At 39.8% G+C, this 19050-nt stretch overlaps 1 protein-coding gene across 1 annotated transcript in view; it reads left to right on the top strand.

Moving 5' to 3' along the window:
- The window catches only part of Vps41 (VPS41 subunit of HOPS complex), a 164398-nt gene that overhangs the window by 7606 nt on the left and 137742 nt on the right, over positions 1 to 19050 (top strand). Inside the window, exons 2-4 of the mRNA NM_001399318.1 lie at positions 54 to 92; positions 12683 to 12787; positions 18514 to 18591. Of these exons, the coding sequence (NP_001386247.1) occupies positions 54 to 92; positions 12683 to 12787; positions 18514 to 18591 (222 nt within the window). The remainder of the gene's footprint in view (positions 1 to 53; positions 93 to 12682; positions 12788 to 18513; positions 18592 to 19050) is intronic.

The raw sequence follows: 19050 nt of genomic DNA, 5'->3' as shown, positions 1-19050 counted from the left end.
CTACTACAAAATGTGTTTTCTTTTCTAACCTCCTCTCTCTTCCGTGCTTGCAGGAAACTGAGTCTCTTGAAGAATCTACAGATGAGTCAGAGGTAAGGTGGAGCATACAGGTTTGTCCTTCACCTTGATGCTGTCTTAAGCTTGCTTAGCAACAAAGTCTGGCATTCTTAGGGGCTGAAAGAATAGAAAAGTAGCCTGTAAAACAGATCCTTAAGGAATAGCATGCCAGTTGTCTTTCAAACATTAAACAGATTGGCTTAAGCATAAACAAACAAGCTATTTCTCTTCATCTTCTGAGGCACAGGCTATAACCGCCATCCCATGGACCGCTATCTGTTGTTTTGAATGATGTCTTCACCTGCAGTTATGCATACTGGGAAGACTGATATAAAGTGTTAGAAACCAGTCCCCACCCATTAAAGTCTGCTAGTTTTTGCATTATGGTTTTACAATAATATGGATTCTCCTGTAATTATGAAGATTCTTCCTAGCTCCTTACATTTGCTAGACACCTGTCTCACCCCAGAGCCACACCTCAGTCCCAAAGCTTGTCCGTGAATGATTATATATCCCAGGCCTACTACACCTATCTATAATACTGTTTGAGTCAATGAAGTTATAGCTCATTTGTCTAAAAGGGAAACTACTAGGAGGTTTTGTTAAAAGATATAACTCACAGGGAATAAAATCGTTCTTTTAAAATTGTTACTGCTTTAAAAAACTCCTCTTTAAAACTCTGCGTAAGAAATAGGCTGAGCATAATGCAAATTAATTAGTATACAAATTGTGTGGTTGGACTAATAGGTAGCATGCTTTCTTTTAATATTTCATTTAGGGAAGGCAAGTGAAAATGTATCTTGCCAACCTATAAGAAATTTCTACCAGTGTGACAGTATCTGTGATAATTTCATCTTTGGTTGATATTTATTGCATATTTTATGTGGATTTTGCTTTTTCTATGAAATGATGGGTTTCTAAACCTCCAGACAGCATCATATATATTATGACATTTTCTGGTCCTGGCTCTTAACATTTCACTGAAGTAGTTTTAGTGCCTACCCTCACAGGGAGAGTAAGCACAGCATAGAACAAGCCTCTAGAGGGCCAGAAGTAGAAGATAGTATACACCAGCATATGATGGGAGAAGGAAGTAGCCATTGAAATCAGAAGGTCCAGCTCTGGGTTGGTGCCAGAGCTAATGCAAGAGAGTGGCAACAGAGTCACCTGAAAGCCATCCATAGTGATTCTTATTTAGCCTTTGTGTGCTCAGGAAAATACTGACACGGAATAGAATAGGTGTCGAGGAATCTCAAGGGCTGCACTTAAAAGAGACTGGGACCAGAGATGTGCTGGATGCTGCTGCTTCTGAGCAGGAAGGGAGAGGCGTTCTTTAGAAGGTGGTCCTAAAGGGAAGTATCAAAAGTAGAAATGTAAAGTGTCCTTAAGTACTGTGAATGGTCAGGGGACTTGGTTTCCCCTTTTGGGACAAGGGAGCATGGTAAAGAAAGTCCATAGCTGTCTATCTACAGAGCTCAGGAAAGTACATAGCTGTCTATCCACAGCACTCAGAATCCTAGTAGCCCCCCAGATCCTCCAGCCTCCCTAGCAGCCTCGGTTGTTGCTATCCCAGGAAACTCAAACTGTTTAACATAAATGGAGGCAGCGTTGTTTGCCCAAATGCGACCTATTGAGGTGGTTTATTGTTGGGGGCAAGGTCAAGCTTCAGGCTGCAGCCCAGCCTTGGGAGAAAGCTTTGTGGTAGTCTTTATGCAGTTTAAATAGAGTTTTATGATATCACTGAGTACACTGAAGAACCTTCCTTCATCCCCTTCCCCTTTTCCTTTCTTTATTCTTATCAGCTTTTGTAACCCTTGACCTTTGGAAGACAGGGATTGGCTTTATATACTTTCATTTTTGTATTCAGGGGTTCAAAACTTCCAATTTTTGCAAATAATTATCATTTACAAAATAATAGTTTTCAACAGTGTTTTGGAACAATTCCCAGAGATTCCACATTAAATGTGATCTTATGTTAGTCATATTTATCTTGAATTTTTTTTTGAGAAGTTCATACATGAGTACTACATTTATTTACATTATTTTCCCACACTTATCCTTCTCCAATCCCTCTTGTGCCCCCCTCAAATCCTCAAATTCATTACCTCTTATTTTATTAGTATTGTTACATATATTGTTATGTGTACATACAAATAAAACCATCTACAGAATCCATATTTCAAAGCATTGCTTGTATGTATATGTGTTTAGGGCTAATCACTTAGGTTTGGACAGTGCACCTGAAAGGGAGATAGCCCCAAGGGTGCAGTAGGAATTTATACTGTCAGCCATCTAATTAGTCTGTTCAGTTACTGTCTTAGTTAGAGTTCTACTGCTGTGAACAGACACCATGACCAATGCAAGTCTAATAAAGGACAACATTTAATTGAGGCTGGCTCACAGGTTTAGAGGTTCAGCCCATTATCATCAAGGTGGGAGCCTGGCAGCATCCAGGAGGCATGGGGCAGGAGGAGCTGACAGCTCTACTTCTTCATCTGAAGAGTGCTAGCAGAATACTGGCTTCCAGGCAGCTAGAATGAGGTTCTTAAAGACCACACCCACAGTGACATGCCTACTCCAACAGGGTCATACCTTTTAATAGTGCCACTCCCTGGGCTGAGCATATACAAACCCTCACATTCTACTCTCTGGCCTCCATAGGATTGTGCAAACATGAGTCTGTGAGAGCCATCCCTAAACATAACATAATTGAAAATATATTTTGTCCAGCTTCAAAGGTGACCATAGTCTATAGCAGTCTCAACAATGTTAAAAGTTCAGACCCAAAAGAACATGCATGGTATGTAATCACAAATAAATGTATATTAGCTAAAAAAAAGTACAGAAAAGCCAGGATACAGTCCACAGAACTCAAAAAGTTTAATAAGCCAAAGGAACCAAGAGAGGGCACCTCAATCCACTTTGGAGAATAAAGTAATCCTAGGAAGAGGGAGAGAGTCTCTGGGTGGGAAAACGGACAAGGGAGGGGAAGAGGGGAACATGGTCAGGTCAGGTATTGGGTGGGGGCAAAGGGCTGAAACCCTGAGGGCCAACAGAAAGAATAGAAGCAGGCAACCTCTGGAGATAGGAGGCAGGGCCCTACAGTAAGGAGAGTGAACTAATTGAGCCCACTTCCAGCAGAAAGGCAGGGCATCAAGTGAGGGATGGCGTTGCCATCCCACAGTCAAAAACTCTGATTGACCCATAATTGTTCCTGTCTCAAAGAACTGCAGGAACAAAAATGGAGAAGAGCCCAAGGAAAAGGAGATACAGAATTAGGACCAAAGTGGAATCCAGCTCAAGGGGAGGTCCCACGGCCTGACACTATTACTGAGGCTACGGAGTGCTCACAAAAAAAGGGCCTATAATGACTGCCCTCCAAAAGATCCAACAAGCAGCTGAAAGAGTCAGATGCAGATATTTACACCCAGCTAATGATCAGAAGCTGCTGGTCTCTGTGGTTGAATTAGGGAAACGCTGGAAGAAGCTGAGAAGGAGGGTGACCATGTTGGAAAACCAGCAGTCTCAACTACCCTGGACACCTGATATCTCTGTCACTGGATCACCAACCAGGCAGCACACTTCAGCTGAGATGAGGCCCCCAACACTATATAGCAGAGAAGTACCAGGTCTGGGTTCAGTCAGAGAAGATGCACCAAACCCTCAAGAGACTGGGTGCCCCAGGGAGTGGGGAAGTTTGGTGGGTGGCAGGGAGGAGCTAGAGGATATGGAACAGTCAGGGTTGATGGGGAGGAGTATGAAATCTGGAGTGTATAAAGAAAAGACATTCCCTCCCTGGAAGTCTGCTGACAGCAAAAGCTGGGCTTGCGAGCCCACTAGGTGTCTCCATTCCTGAATGGGGAGACCCCTGAATGTAGATTATTTGGATGAATAAATGTTCTTTGCTTTGCATACTAAAAAAAAAGTTCTAACTTCAAAGTCTTCTGAGATTCATCCAGTCATTTAACCATAATCCCCAAAGCAAGACAAGAAATCAGCTGGGTAAACTCCAAACTCTGTGTCTCTATGTCTGTTGTCAAAGTGTCTCCAACTCCTCTTTTCATCTTTGTTGACTGCAACAAACATCTTTCTCCTGAGCTGGTTCCACTCCCTGTGAGCTTTCCTAGGCAGATAGCCCACAGCTCTGGCATCTCCAACTGAGTTTTCCAAGGCAACTTCAGTGTGACAGCTTCTTGTTTCAATGCCTGGGATCCACACATAATCTTCTGGGTTCCTCCAAAGGACCTAGCATCGCTTTTCCAGCTGTGTAGCACTCTTAAGCTCAGTTTGATCCATCTTACTGCTGCTGCAGTTCTTGGTGATCATTCCATGGTACTAGCATCTCCAATATGCTATGGTCTTCAGCTGTAACTAGGCTTCACCAATAACCTCTCATAGGCTCTCTTCATGGTGCCAAGCCTCAAATCTTTCATGTGACTCCTTCAGTCCTGGGCCATCAACTACAACTGAGGCTGCAACTTCATCACTTTGCCTCTGACAATGGCCTCTCACAGTGCCAAGCCTCAGCTGCTCTTCATGACCCCTTCATACCTTCCAAACCAGTACCACCTGGGTGATTCTTCACATTACCAGCTGCAGCATAAGGCACAACCTTGACTATCTCTGGAACAAAGCTTCTTTGTGCTCTCAGAAAACACTTTCCAGAAGATTTCACCTCAGTGATGCTGGTCTCTTAATCACTACAAATTTCTTAGCTCAGCTAACCGGCATCCATTGTCCAGTAGTCCCTTCTATTTTTTACTCTAAAACCAGAGCCACATGGCCAAATCTGTTCTGCTACTTTCTGGGGCTCGAACCTGGTCCCCCTTATTTTATTACCAGCTTTCTTTTTCCAACTCCCTCTCTGCCTAAGCTTGGCTTTCCTGGAACTGGCTCTGTAGATTGACCTTGAACTCAGAGATCTGCATGGCTGTCTTCTGTACTGCTGGGATGAAAGGCGTGTACCACCATGCCTGGATCTAAACTTAGCTGGATGGAGTCTTGCTCCCAAATCCCTTTAATCACCTAGAACATAGGATTCCTCTCCACTTGCTGGTGCCCCTTTAATAATATATTTAATAAAATATTTTGTATTTTTCCTTTCTAAGTTTGCTATGCTTGTTCAAGGTGTTGTTCATGAGACTTAACCAGAGAACAAAGTCTCTGCTGGGCTTTTTTGAGTCATCCTTTGTCAATGCAATTAATATAAATCTCTTTACCTTGGACTCAGGCAGAGTCCAGACAAGGGCAAAAAGCAGCCACATTCTTCACCAAAATACAACAAAAGCAGTCTCTAGGTCACATACTGAAATTCTCCACTGAACCTCTTGGGCCAGGTCTACACAGTTCAAATCAAACTCAGCAACAAAGTCTTTCATACTCTTACCAGGACATCCCATTAAACCTCACTTAAAACATTCCATAGCTTTCCAAATCCACGTTCTTCCAAACAAAAGCATGGTCAGGCCTATCACAGCAATACCCCAGTCCCCTGTCTTAGGGTTTTACTGCTGTGAACAGACACCATGACCAATGTAAGTCTAATAAAGGACATTTAATTGGGGCTGGCTTACAGGGTCAGAGATTCAGTCCATTATCATCAAGGTGGGAACATGGGAGCATCCAGGCAGGCATGGTGCAGGAGGAGCTGAGGGTTCTACATCTTCATCTGAAGACTGCTAGCAGAATACTGGCTTCCAGGCACTGAGAGGAGGGTCTTAAAGACCACACCCGCAGTGACACACCTCTCCAACAGGGACACACTTTTTAATAGTGTCACTCCCTGGGCTGATCATATACAAACCATCACATTCCACTCCCTAGCCCCATGGTACTGAAGATTGTTTTCTTTTTTTGGTTCTTTTTTTTTGGAGCTGGGGACCGAACCCAGGGCCTTGCGCTTCCTAGGCAAGCGCTCTACCACTGAGCTAACTCCCCAACCCGAAGATTGTTTTCTTTAGTTCTCAGGAACTAACAAAACTGTAGGTACCCAATAAAGACCAGTCAAACAAAAGTCTGTCATGGAAGCAGACCCACGCTGAGCAAGCAGCTTCCCTAAGGCATTGCTAATTAGATCTCCACACCAGAGCAGAGCTGAGACCAAAGCCACCGCAAGCCTTTCATTTTCAGGAGCTGCTGGTAACTGCAACTCCTGATTTCTTCCTTGTTACTTGAATACTTCCATAAAAAATATTTCATTTACAGAATTTGAGCTCATGGCTTTGCTGAATCCTTGGGATTTGCTCCTTGGGATAAACCATAGGAAAAGGTGGGCATCCCTGGGATCAACTCTGCCAATGAGATCTCCACACTCTACATGAGAGCCTAGAAACCACGGCCCCTGCAGGTGTCCTGGAAACCCTGGAGGGTGTGTTACTCTGAGATCCTGAGAGTGAAGAGGAGGCTCCAAAAGAGAGAGAAGTCTATCACTTTACTGTTACCGTTTATTGTGCATGGGTGTAGAGATGGTTCATTGTAAGAAGTTTTGGTGGGGCTTCTGCACATTTAAAAAAAATGTGCAATTAGGCATGTCTGAAAAATAGTAAGTTTGCTAAAACAGTGATTTCAGGGACTTAAACATTTGTTCTTTTTCATATAACAGTGCAAATTTTAAATTTAGGTTTTTTTTTTAAATTGGATTTGCCTTGCGTTTGATTTCGAGTCTGATAGAAAAGGGGAGTTTCATTTTATAAATGTGTATAAAGTTCCAGTTTACAGTGCTTTGCCTCCTTTTGGAGCCTCCTCCCTACTCGGTATCTAAGAGTAACAACCCTCTACAGTCTCTGTGATGTTTGTGGTTGCTTTGGTTTCTAGTCTCTGGTTTGGAGTGTGGAGATCTAATTGGGGATACCTTAGAGAGCTGCTTACTGAACTTGGGTCTGCTGCTACCACAGACGTTTGTTTTCTCTGGTCTTTATCAGGTACCCACAGTTTTGTTAGGTGAAGTTCAGAACAATGAAAAGGCATAAACCCTGCTTCTAAGGATCTTGTGATCACCAGAGGATATTGGGAAGAAAGGAAAAGAGGGTTATGTTGGCTTTAGCGGCGGAAATTGTCCACCTGAATGGCATATCTTGAAGATTGGGAGGAAATGAAAAGCTTATTTGCTTTTCTCATTTTCCTTCTCTTCTATATATCCTTATCACTTTCCCAATATGAAATAAATGATGAGACTTGATCCTGTTTATGGTATGTGACTCAGGGCATGGGAACCTTCACCTTATTTTTTTCACCTTGAATTGAACATGAATTTCTGATACTACAGGGCAAAGGAGAGAGTGGGGTTTATGAGAACTGCCTGACTTGTGCATCTTAAGCAGTGCTTTTCAATTATTACAGGCTTAAGGTCTTCTCCCTTTTTAGGTTAGAGTATTTGAGGGAGGAGAGAAGCTCCAAAATGCAGAGATTCCAGTTCAGTTGATGTGGTCCAAACTATACTGAATAATGGCGTTTACTTTTATAAAATAGCATAGCATAGAATTTACTTCATAAGAAATGCAATGCTTATTTGTTTAAGTGTGTATTGGCCAGATATCAGAGCAGCGACCCCTTCTCCCACTTTAGCAAGACAAATCACCCGCAGTCCACACATGAAACGCATGAAGTTTGAAGGATCTTACTATTTGGTTTGTATTCTTCGGGATTTTTTTTTCCCACCAAATATGCATATATTTCTAGAGAAAAATCTGCTTCGGGCAGAGTATTTTATGATGCATTTCAGCTGAGAAGTATCAGGAGAATGCTTCCTGTGAATGCTGCTAATGTCTACAAATATTTTATCAAGAGGAACTTATTAAGCTGGTATCTAACTTTGCACCATGGGCTATTTAATTGAGTGGTTTTGGTCTCTGGGACTGTCTTGTTCAGTGTAGGTTATCTCACCCCTAAGCTGACCCTCACTAGAAACCAAGAATGCCTTCTCTCCACATGCCCAAGATTTTTGCCACAGTGACTTCAGGCAGCAAAACCATCTGACTGCAAGTTACATATCAGTGTGTGTTCTAAGTCATGGAGATTTTTCTATACATTTGAAAAAGCAGACCTGTTAGTTCACTAGTTCCAAATTTTAGTCTTTTTAAAATGATTTTTTTCCATATTAGCAATATTGCTTAAAAGATGAAAATTTAACATTATTTGCATTCATATAAGAATATAATTGCTCATCTGTCAGCAGCCTGATAGAAAGATATGCTAGAAGCTTTGACCACATTGATTTTATTATCGGTGGAGGCTGTTATCTTCAGGTCACTCTCTTGAGAAGTGTGGTCAACTCTTTCAGCTTCCTTATGTAGTTTTCTTGCCATGCTTTGGCACTGTAGAAGGCGCGGTGAAGCCATCCTTCTTATCACATGCTCATCCTTTTGTATAAACAAAATGCTGCTTCTGTAAAAGAAGTTTAGTAAATGTGTATGTCGAGTAGTGTATGATTTTTCATTTGTTTCTGCTGCCTTTGTTTATAATACTCTGTGGTGGGAGTTAGATCTGTTCCTTAAAATGTTTCTTTTTGGTTTTGATTTTCAAATTGTGCTTTGATTGATAGTAATTTCAACAGCGCTTCCAATGATTTCCTTATGTGTATATATATGTCCCTCATTTCCTTTAACCAATTATAGTTGATCAGGAAAATTAGCATTTTTGTGGATCTTATATGGAATGAATTATTGGTAATGAGAAAATTTCAAATGCAAAGATTCTGAAGTTCAAATGTTCCAATATTGGATTTTGATAGTTATTTTTTTATATTGAACTTGTAAGAATGAGTACAATTTTGAGTATTTCAGTTTTCCTCAAGGTAATTAGAGTTCTAGACAGAATGTCCTAGAGGAAGCAAACCTTTATTTTAAACTTTCATACCCATGGTTGATTATTGATTTGCTTTTTATTAACACTTGGTTTTTACTGTGGAAATTCAAGCTGCATGCGAGCAATTTCTTTTTTCTTTTAACACTGAGAAGTTCTGTGAGGATGTTACTGCCTTTCTAGTGTATCCAGTTTTGAAACATTGGGTACTTATTAAAAGGATTTGCCCCTAGTCAGATGTAGCTGAGGACAGGAAACTTGGTAAACCACTCACCTGATTAAATTGTCTAATGGTTCAACTGAGGTGTCTTGGAAGGGAAGCTGTGCTGGGAAGCCTGTCTGCACAGGGCGGTAATGGGTTGCCGAGTAACACTTACCTAGAGACGCTTTTACCAGCTTAATCTGGGCTTTATGTGATAGCTCACCTCTTACGTATACTTAATGTCAATTTTTGGTTTCCAAAGTTAAAATTGAATTTAATAAAGAAGTGGTATTCAAAAATAAAAGCATAATTTCTGAATAAATAGTATGAACAGGAAAGGTAATGGTTGATGTCCCCACCCTTAGCCGGTATTTTTATTTTGAGAGGATCTTGCTAAGTTAACAGTGCTGACCTTGAACTTAAGAGTAGTGCAGGTAAGTGTAGTCCAGGTAAACCTCAAACCTGTAGTATCCCTCCCTCTGTTCCTGAGTAGTTGGGATTATTGGTCTGTACTACCAAGCCCAGCTATCATTTTTCTTTCTCGCTGTAAGTGAAATTCAAGTCTTTATTTAGAATGTAACAGTGGTGAGCTGTATACAATGTGTTAACATGCAAAACAAAAATATTGATAAAATTAATATAGGGTGAAAATGTAGAATCCACTAGCTAGACTAAATTTTTTTTTTTAGCCCTGGGTTTTTAATGATGAGAATAATGCAGTTGATGCAGTGTTGGTCCACAAGTCTGGTGAGCTGCCCTGAACTTCCCCAGGCTAGTCATCCTCCCACACTGACAAAAGGAAGGGCTGCCTAGTCCTCCTCACAGAGAAACCCTTTGGCTTTAATTTTTATTTCCTAGAGTGATTTTCTTCTGTTAAGTTCAAAACTCAGTAAAAAATGGCATTTATTTTCTGATACTGTACTAGAATTACATAGGATGGTTTAAGGATCTGTCTTTAATTAAAAGTACTACACTTAGTACCAGTCTGTCTTTGTTGAGAAATTGACTCCTTCTGAAAGAAAGCGGCAAACTTTTCTTGTGTGGGTAAATGTCACTCTGTTCATATCTTCACTTAGCTGCAAGTCAGGTTGTCATAGTAACCCAGTTAACTGTCATCTCAACTCAGACTGTTGATGGTTTTATTTGTAGGTTTGTGGGATTATTAAAATTTAACAAAATTATTGATTTGCTTTTTATTAACACAGAGTTATTTACCATGAAAGTTCAAGCTGCGCAAAGGTTTTTATTCTGTTTAAATTTTTTTTCCAAAATTAAAGTGAAACTAGATATTAAATCCTTGTGATTAATTTTTTTATTTAAAATGTAATATAGACTCTTCAATAGCAGAATAACTCTGAATCGTAGTTCTGAGTCATTTTCTATTTTCTTTCTTCTGACAAGGAGGCAAAAAATAAAAGCCTTTAAATTCACCTTTAGCTTGCTTTTAACTAAACATAAAGGATACCTGTCAGAAGGCGTGAAATGGTACATGAAGTGCGTAATACTGAGTTTTCACTTTATTTATCGCTTTTGAAATCTCGTGAGAATGCTTCACTGAACTGTGTTGTAAAAGTATTTATTTTTGTATATTTATGTGAGAGAAATTACTTAGTTTTCACTTATAAATAAGGCAGCCAAACCTTATTTACACTAGGCTTATCTAATGGTCCGAGGATGAGTGCTTTTATGCAAAATAGTTGGGAGGCCAGAATTAACTTTCACATTGAGTGCACATTTGATGTCCACACTTGAGCAACATGTGGCATCTGTCCAGGATCCAATTTGTATCTGACACATTTACCTCAGAGTGGGCAGCTTCCCTGTGTGACATCTCATGTTTCCCTTAGAGCATCTTTCTTCCTCAGAGATGCAGAGGGTTTGTTGGTGTTGCACTCTTCCCTGCGTAGTTTTTAAATACTTGGTTAATTAGCTATGTCATAGTACATGTTAAAATAGGTCGGTTTGGCGATGTTACGACTTCTTCAGTCTGGATTGATTATTGAAAAGTATCTTCATATTCTGGTATAATAATGTGTATTTTCTTGCTCTTAGTTCTAAGTCATGGAAAATTGAAAGCATGTACACTTTCTGTGGTTGTTCTCAACAGCTGGCAGCTTATTAGGAATGTTCATTAGTGTACATGAAATGTTTCTTTTAAATATTAGTACTCTTGTAGCTACACAGTGCCCCTCTCTCACAGTTCTTACGCTCTGTTATTTATACCCTGTGTCCTCTACACCCATACTAAATCATGACTGGCCCAAACAATTTGAATATTGAAGAAATGAAGGGTGCATCCTTTGAGGCTAGGCCTAAAAAAGTATTAAAAAAAGCTTCACCTGGTTCTCAGAGTCATGCACTGTGGGAGAAGCTGAATACCTTTGAGGTGCTCAGGGAGTTCAGGAAAAGGCCCATGAGCAAGGAAATACATTTTCCCACCTTGCCTACCATTGCATGAGGCTCGTGCCTTCTTTTCTTAGAATTTCATTTATGAGCATAATGAATTTTCATCATATCCCTTTCCTCTTCACACTTCCACTCCCTTTCCCATCCCTCTCTCAAATTTATGACTTTTTCATTCTCATATATTTATATAAAACCAACTGAGTATGATTAGTATTGTCCATAGTATGGGGGCATAGGGCTGGCTTCTTGGGCATGAACTTACCAGACAGCTTGCTCTTGAAGAGAACTGACTCTCCCTATCAATTGTTATCAACTGCTTGTGGCTCTTCCAATCAGGGCTGAGTCTCATGAGCTGTCTTCCATTCGAGCTAGAGCAATAACTGGTGTGGTCTTTTATAGGCAATTGTGTTGCTGAGAGTTCATTGACACCATATCCATGCCATGTCCAGATGAGACTGTATTGCTTAAGGTCTTCTGGGTCTTAGAATTTTCTGTACCTTTTCCTGAGATATTTCTGGAGCCCTGGGGATAGGGTTACATGGGCAGTCAACATTTGCTCATTCTCTGCATTTTGACTGGTTGGAGTTTGCTGTAGTAATGCTCTATTTGGTAGGAAAAGACGAGCTTTGATGTTGGTGGCTCAGAGCTGCACTTAGCTTTGGATATCAAGTATTTACAAGGTAGTTGGGGACTATATCAAATTAGTAAATTGGAGTAGTAGGTTTTCTTCTAGAGAGTGTGATAGAGGACTGTTAACTTTTATAGGTAGCCTGGATTTATTGATTTGTGGTTGTTATCAATACTGATTGCCAATATTAGTCATTAACTAGGTGGATGGAGAAAAATCTTAGATACTGTACCACACACAGTAAGGTCAAATATACAGTTACTTATAATATAATAGTGATTTCTTTTTTTTTTTTTTCTTTTTTTCGGAGCTGGGGACCGAACCCAGGGCCTTGCGCTTGCTAGGCAAGTGCTCTACCGCTGAGCTAAATCCCCAACCCCATAATAGTGATTTCTAATATTCATGTTTTCAACTTCCGAATTTATTTTATCAGTGAAATTATATATGTAATTGGCAAAAAGAAACAGCGATATTAAGTTATATCTATAGTTATAGTTTTTAACAATGAATGAAAGGGCTATCTCTTGAGAAGTATATTCTGAATCATTCAGAACAGAGCCACAATAATTACACCTTTGTATTTCATTCAGGAAGAGAGTGAAGAGGAACCCAAACTGAAGTATGAAAGGCTTTCTAATGGGGTGACAGAGATTCTTCAGAAAGATGCAGCAAGCTGTATGACGGTCCATGACAAGGTAATGAGCATTTTAAGACTATTGCAGATGCCTAACATCTATATTGCTTATATTATAGAAGTGGAGGCCATGGTTCTCTTTTTCCCAGTAAGCAGGGAAGTCTTAGTGAGTGAGTCTTAGACCTTCCAAACATGGCAGATCCCCACCTCTTCTTTGGATTTATGCTCTTTTGTTCATTCTACAGATAACCTCTCACCTAATGCCTTTTGCTTCAGATTATATTCCTTTATACACAGATCCCTATATTCACTCAACACTTTAATGATAATGTCTACTCTTGTTTGAACCATAAATTCCTCGTTGTGAGTCTTCTGCCTTCTTTGGCTGTCAGGCCATGGTTGCTGACCCCTAGCTAACTCTCTGATCTTCTTCACTGATGAAGATTGACCTGGAAGTTCTTCAAATTCACTTCCATTGTACTTCACCTCCTTATGGTTATCTTAGTCACCATATCCTATTGTGTGAAGAAGCACCATGACCAAGGCAACTCTTATAAAGGAAAGCATTTAATTGGGGACTGGTTTACAGTTTCAGAGGCATAGTCCATTATTATCGTGGCAAAGAGCATAGTGGCAAGAAGCGGTGATGCTGGAGAAGTATCTTAGAGCTACATCCTGAGTCCCAAGCAAGAGATAGAGCCTATCCTGGCATGGGCTTTTGAAACCCCCCAGCCCACTTCCCAGTGACACATTTTATCCAACAAGGCTACATCTCCCAATCCTTCTAATCCTTTCAATTAGTGCTATTTCTTGGTGACTAAATAGGAGCCTATGAGGTCAGGGATTGAGAGTATTCTTATTCAAACCACAGTGGTGCATCTCCCACTGCTATGGTGTGTGCTATGGATAATTTTAGTAACTTGAATTTGATGATCTTTGGTCTCTGCATACTGTCTTCAAATTTTGGTGTTCATTTTCACACAAAGATCATTCCTCATTATGGAGTCCCAATCTTTGTTTCCTGTCCTCTGAAACTGTTAATTATCTATTAGTTTTCCTTATTCTGCACTTGGTACGTGGGGGGACTATTCTTGTTTTTCTGTCTAGATTCTTCTTCCTCTTGGTTGCAGTGTGTGGTGTTGAAAATATAGAACTTTACAGATCCTTGTATAATTTCCATCATCTAAATAAAGGCTAAGGTCTTCAGTGTGGCATGTGAGCCACTCTAGGATCCTCCTGCTACGTGTAATTGAGCTACTCTCTCACTAATCTTTGCTGTGGGCATGGGACTGTGGTGGCAGTGTTTGTCCTATTCTGCCATCAGCTTATGTGCTAGATTCTTCTCCTCCTGAGCTTCTAGTAGTTCACATTCATCATTTCTCCCCGAAACTGTTGCACATACTGTGATCTAGTCTGCTTTCTTTCACATTTGTTCTCTTCCTAGCCCTTTTGCTAGGGTGGACCTCCAGGAACTCTGATCTTATCATGCAGTCATGTCCCTGGAAACTTGTTGATTCCAGATATCTTAATGAATTGTACCTGTCCACCCTGCTCCCTCTACTTTCCACCCTTCATCCCTGTGTACTTATTTGGTGCTCCTTGTCAGCCTTTCCAGCTCTGCCACCTGCCCTTTCTCTTGGGCACGAATCACTTGGGTCTTTCATCTGTGTAAAGCTGCTTATAATTTCATGTCTCTTGTTATAGAACTTCATGCTGTTGAGCAAGTTTTTTCTGCTCTACCCATCTGTGTTTGCTTTCTAATCCTTCCTTCCTTCCATGTTTATCATACTAACTCTTCGTATTTCTGTGGGTCTTAGAATACTCTTCGTATTCTGTGTGCCATTTTAAACATGGTCTTTAAATTGAATTGCAATTGCTTGTTTTTATATTTATTTTCTTCTGTGTAGCAAAATCTTTACATTGTGTTAGCTCATGTTTTAAGTACATTATACATCTTTTTTTGTGCTTGTTGAATGTTCATTTGAATACATGAAACGGAGAGCATGCTTATCCTTTAGTTAACACCATACATAACCAATTGGCCAGAGAGCCTGAGAGTTGGGAAGAATTGTCAGTGCTGACATTTAGACCATAGGCTTTCAGCTGAGGTTTGTATTTTATATTAAGAGGATTCCAATTGAATTGATAGCATTTCATTTTTATTTTGGCTTTGTTTCTGTAGTTCTAGAAAGTGAATGTAGGTTATACTAGGCATGTGCACTGTATCCCAGATGCCTCCTGGGCCCTGCATTTCAGTATTTATTTCTGTCCCTGTCTGCACTTGGTATGTTTCTAATGAAGTCTCATCAGTTCCTGGAACCCGATTCCTCATGTGTAACTGAAGGCTGTCCTAGTAGCTGTACATGGAATATCGGAAACATTGAGAAAGGGCTGAGCAGACGTGCACTGTGCTACCTTTTCTTGGTGATACCAGCACCTGTTCACAACCCATCTACTTCACCTACATGAAGTTCAGTTGTATTCTTAGTGTCCACTCTTTATAAAGCAAGCTGGATTTCTTTAATTAAACAGCAACATTGAAGCTATCCTTATGATTATACATCCTAGATTTTACATATTTTCAGACAAAACAAAACAATAACAAAAACAAAGAACAAGAACAAAAAAAAAAACCAAAACAACTCAAACTCTAATACTTAAGCAGCTCAAAGATTTTTAAAAAAATCATTTTCAGAGAATTTGATAAAATGTGTTTTCATTATGTTCACCTCTGTATGTGTTTCTCCAACCCTTCCCATGCCCAGGTCTGTTCCCGTTTCCTCACTGAATTTACTGGCTCTGGCTCTGGCTCTGGCTCTGGCTCTGGCTCTGGCTCTGGCTCTGGCTCTGGCTCTGGCTCTGGCTCTGGCTCTGGCTCTGGCCGGCCCTCCCTCCCTCCCTCCCTCCCTCCCTCCCTCCCTCCCTCCCTCCCTCCCTCCCTCCCTCCCTCCCTCCTTTCTTTCTTTCTTTCTTTCTTTCTTTCTTTCTTTCTTTCTTTCTTTCTTTCTTTCTTTCTTTCTTTCTTTCTTTCTTTCTTTCTCTGTCAAAGACCAAATTGTGCTGCCCACATTTCTTGGGTATGTGGCCTTCTACTGGAGAACAGTCAACTTACCAGGGGCTATACTGTTAGAGAAAACTGTCTCTCTCCCAGCAGTTAAGAGTTGTCATCAACCCCGTGACTAGGAGTGGATTATGTGTCCAGCTCCAATGTTCATATTGGGGTGTGATCTGGCTTGGGCTTGCACAAACTTTTTGCACACTGTTGCAACCAAGTTCAAATGTGCTGTGTTCAGAAGAGAGTGTTTCCTTAAAGTTTTCCACCACCTTTGGCTCTTACACTCTTTCCTTCCCCATTTCTGCAATGATTCATGAACCTTGGCAGGAGGAAGGAGTATAGGTAGAATTCATGTTCCATGAAAGCCAAGCATTCTGTAGATTCTTATTTCCTGTACCTTGACCAACTTGTTTGTTTGTTTTGTATATGAGATAGTATATGTGTATATACAGGCATGAGCGAGCCAGTGTGTGTTATAGAGGTCAGAGGACAACTTGGTTCTCTTCTCATGCCACATGGATCCTAAGGATTAAACTCCTCTGTCTCAGCAGCAAGCACTCTGACCCACTGAGCCCAAAACATTGTGGTTTTTAATGGCTAGAAGGAAAATACAATTGAAGGGTCTGTTCTTATATTCTGTCTTATTGTAGGGAATTTTGTCCTTTGCATTTTTGCTGCATTTTATGTTAATCAAAAGCATTGGCAAAAGATTATATGAATTATCCATAATTTCAGTAATTAAATAAATATGATCAGCATATTAAACATTCTTTGGAAGGGCATTTAGTTGCTTAATTCAGCACAGTAGCATTCATTTCCTATTTTAAATGGCTGCATGCTTTTCTAAGCAAAAGATAGCTTGCCATACAAATACCTGTGAATTTTTCATAAATGGTCCAAATTTACCATATCTTAAGATCAAAATTATAAAATCAAAATAATATTTTGTTGTCTATTCCAAATGGTTAAAAACAGTAATTTTGCAAAAAAAAAAAAGGAAAAAAAAGAATTAATATGAGTAAAATACCCTGTATTTAAACTCAATTTTTCATAAAATAAAATTAATTATTTTTAAGCGGCCTTTACAGTGATGCCACAGAGTGACATAGTATTACTGCATTTTAAGGATCCAAACTCCCTTAGTTTCCTAGCAAACTAAATGCAGAATTTATGAGGAGAATCGATACTGTGAGATACGTGGGGTGCAGTGAGCTTTTAAGACCCATTCTTTTCCTGCAGAAAGCTGCCAAATGGCATATCGCTTGCCTTTGGTCTGCATTTTATATGGCGTCTCCTATTCAGGAATGGTCAGTATCACTCTGAGATAAAATTACAACCACTTGGGTCCTCTAGTTCTGATTAGAATGTTCTTGTGCTTTGGGGAAAACACTGCTGCTTGCTTTAAATATTCAGGCTAATTTCCCACCAGAATCCCCTCTTCTCCCTTACTCTTGCAGCGCCCAAGCCTTCTGTTTGCAGCAGGCTTGCTGTCTGCCCTGGATGACTAATCGTCATGGCACCTGGTGCATTCAGGCAGGCCTGTGCAGCGGAATCGTCATCCCTAGTTATGTCTGCACACCTGATGTTTTATTAACCAGTATTGATTTTTTTACCCAAGGGACTTTTTTCTTCCTGAAAAAAGGCAACCTTGCAGGAGTGAAAGGCATTGCGGGGATGAATTCCTAATGAACCCCCTTTCCCCTTTTTGTGGTTCCTCTTTAATGTAGCCTTGTATTTTAAGTGCCTGAATTGAAATTTCATTTTTAGCAATTCTATTTTGATAAATCCCTTCAAATCTTGACTTTCTGTAGGTTATTTTTTTAAAGATTGTACTGCTTGACTGAAACGCTTAGCAGTGCCTGTGAATTTGAGCATTTCATTATAGGCTGCAATGAAGCATGCTCACATGCAGTGAAATACAGAGGATTCTGTACTATTTGAGAAAGCTTATAGAAATGAAAAGGAAGAAAAATCTCATGTCGTATTTCAGGTAGTCCTTAAGTTTCTTCTGGCTTGTTTAGGATCAGCTCAGAGGAGTAAAGTCACCGTGGGATGTGTGAACGAGTCTGCTCTCATAAAATGAATATGTAGCCCAGCAGTTGCTAAGTGACAGGAAAGGATTATTTTTGTATTGGAATATAAACATTTATGCTCAGGGTTATGTGGAATCATTTACAGAGATATCCTAAAACTGATATAAGTACATCTGAGGGTTGTTTTGTTTTGTTTTGTTTTGTTTTGTTTTTTTAATCCCTCAGTATGGCGTGAATTTTTCCATTCAGAAACTGTACTTTATTGTTTTTAACCATTTTTCCCTCCTCCATTGGCCTGAAACAATGACCCAGATTTTCACATTTACCTTCAATTAGGTAGAGTTTCTTAATCATTTCCTCCGACTTGGGGTTCAACTGTAGCATTGTTGAGCTTTTACTGCTGCATTTTTAATTTACTGCCTCAGCCCATCAGGCATTGTGTACAGAACACACACACACCATTAGTTGTCAGTAGACGAGGGTCCTCATGAGTCATTTTGACAGCTGGGATGCACTATCACGGTAAAATAGGCCTGGTTCTGTCATTTTCCCCAAGCTGGAGCCATGCCTTTTCTAAGGAATGCATATCTTCCAAGATATCGCAGATGTTTATGCACTAAGTGCTTTCACTTTGAAAGCTTTACTAACTGCATACTAATACACAGCATATGATTAATTGACCTTCCATGTTTCTTACAGTTTTTGGCACTGGGCACACACTATGGCAAGGTTTATTTACTGGACGTCCAGGGAAACATCACTCAGAAGTTTGATGTAGTAAGTATACAATATAAAGTAACGTACACGTGAAGTGCCATGCTAAAATCGTGTTTTAACAGTTGGATAGCATAAGAAGAAGATATTAATTATATTTGAGTGCTAAAAATATAAGTCTAAAATTTATAGTATATTCTAAATATTTTGAAGGTGAATTAGAGAAAGAACTCTGTGGTTACAAATATACATATATTTGACTGATGTATATTATATTTGTATAAATTTATATAATTTCAATGTTTTGGTCCATTATAGTCATCTGTTTGACTTTGAATTAAAATATTATATGTATTGTATGTATATTCTCATTGGCAATGTGGAATGTCTAGATCAGTGGTTTTCAACTTGGCTAATGCTGTGACCCATTAAAACAGTTCCTCATGTGACAGTCCCCAATCATAAAATTATTTTTTTTTTTTTGCTGTCTCATACTGTTGCTACTGTTAAGAATTTTAATAC

This window comes from Rattus norvegicus, chromosome 17 (assembly GCF_036323735.1).
Source record: "Rattus norvegicus strain BN/NHsdMcwi chromosome 17, GRCr8, whole genome shotgun sequence".
Taxonomy (NCBI): Eukaryota; Metazoa; Chordata; class Mammalia; order Rodentia; family Muridae; genus Rattus; species Rattus norvegicus.
The sequence above is the reverse complement of the archived record's forward strand: the minus strand, read 5'-3'. Positions and strand labels throughout refer to the sequence as shown.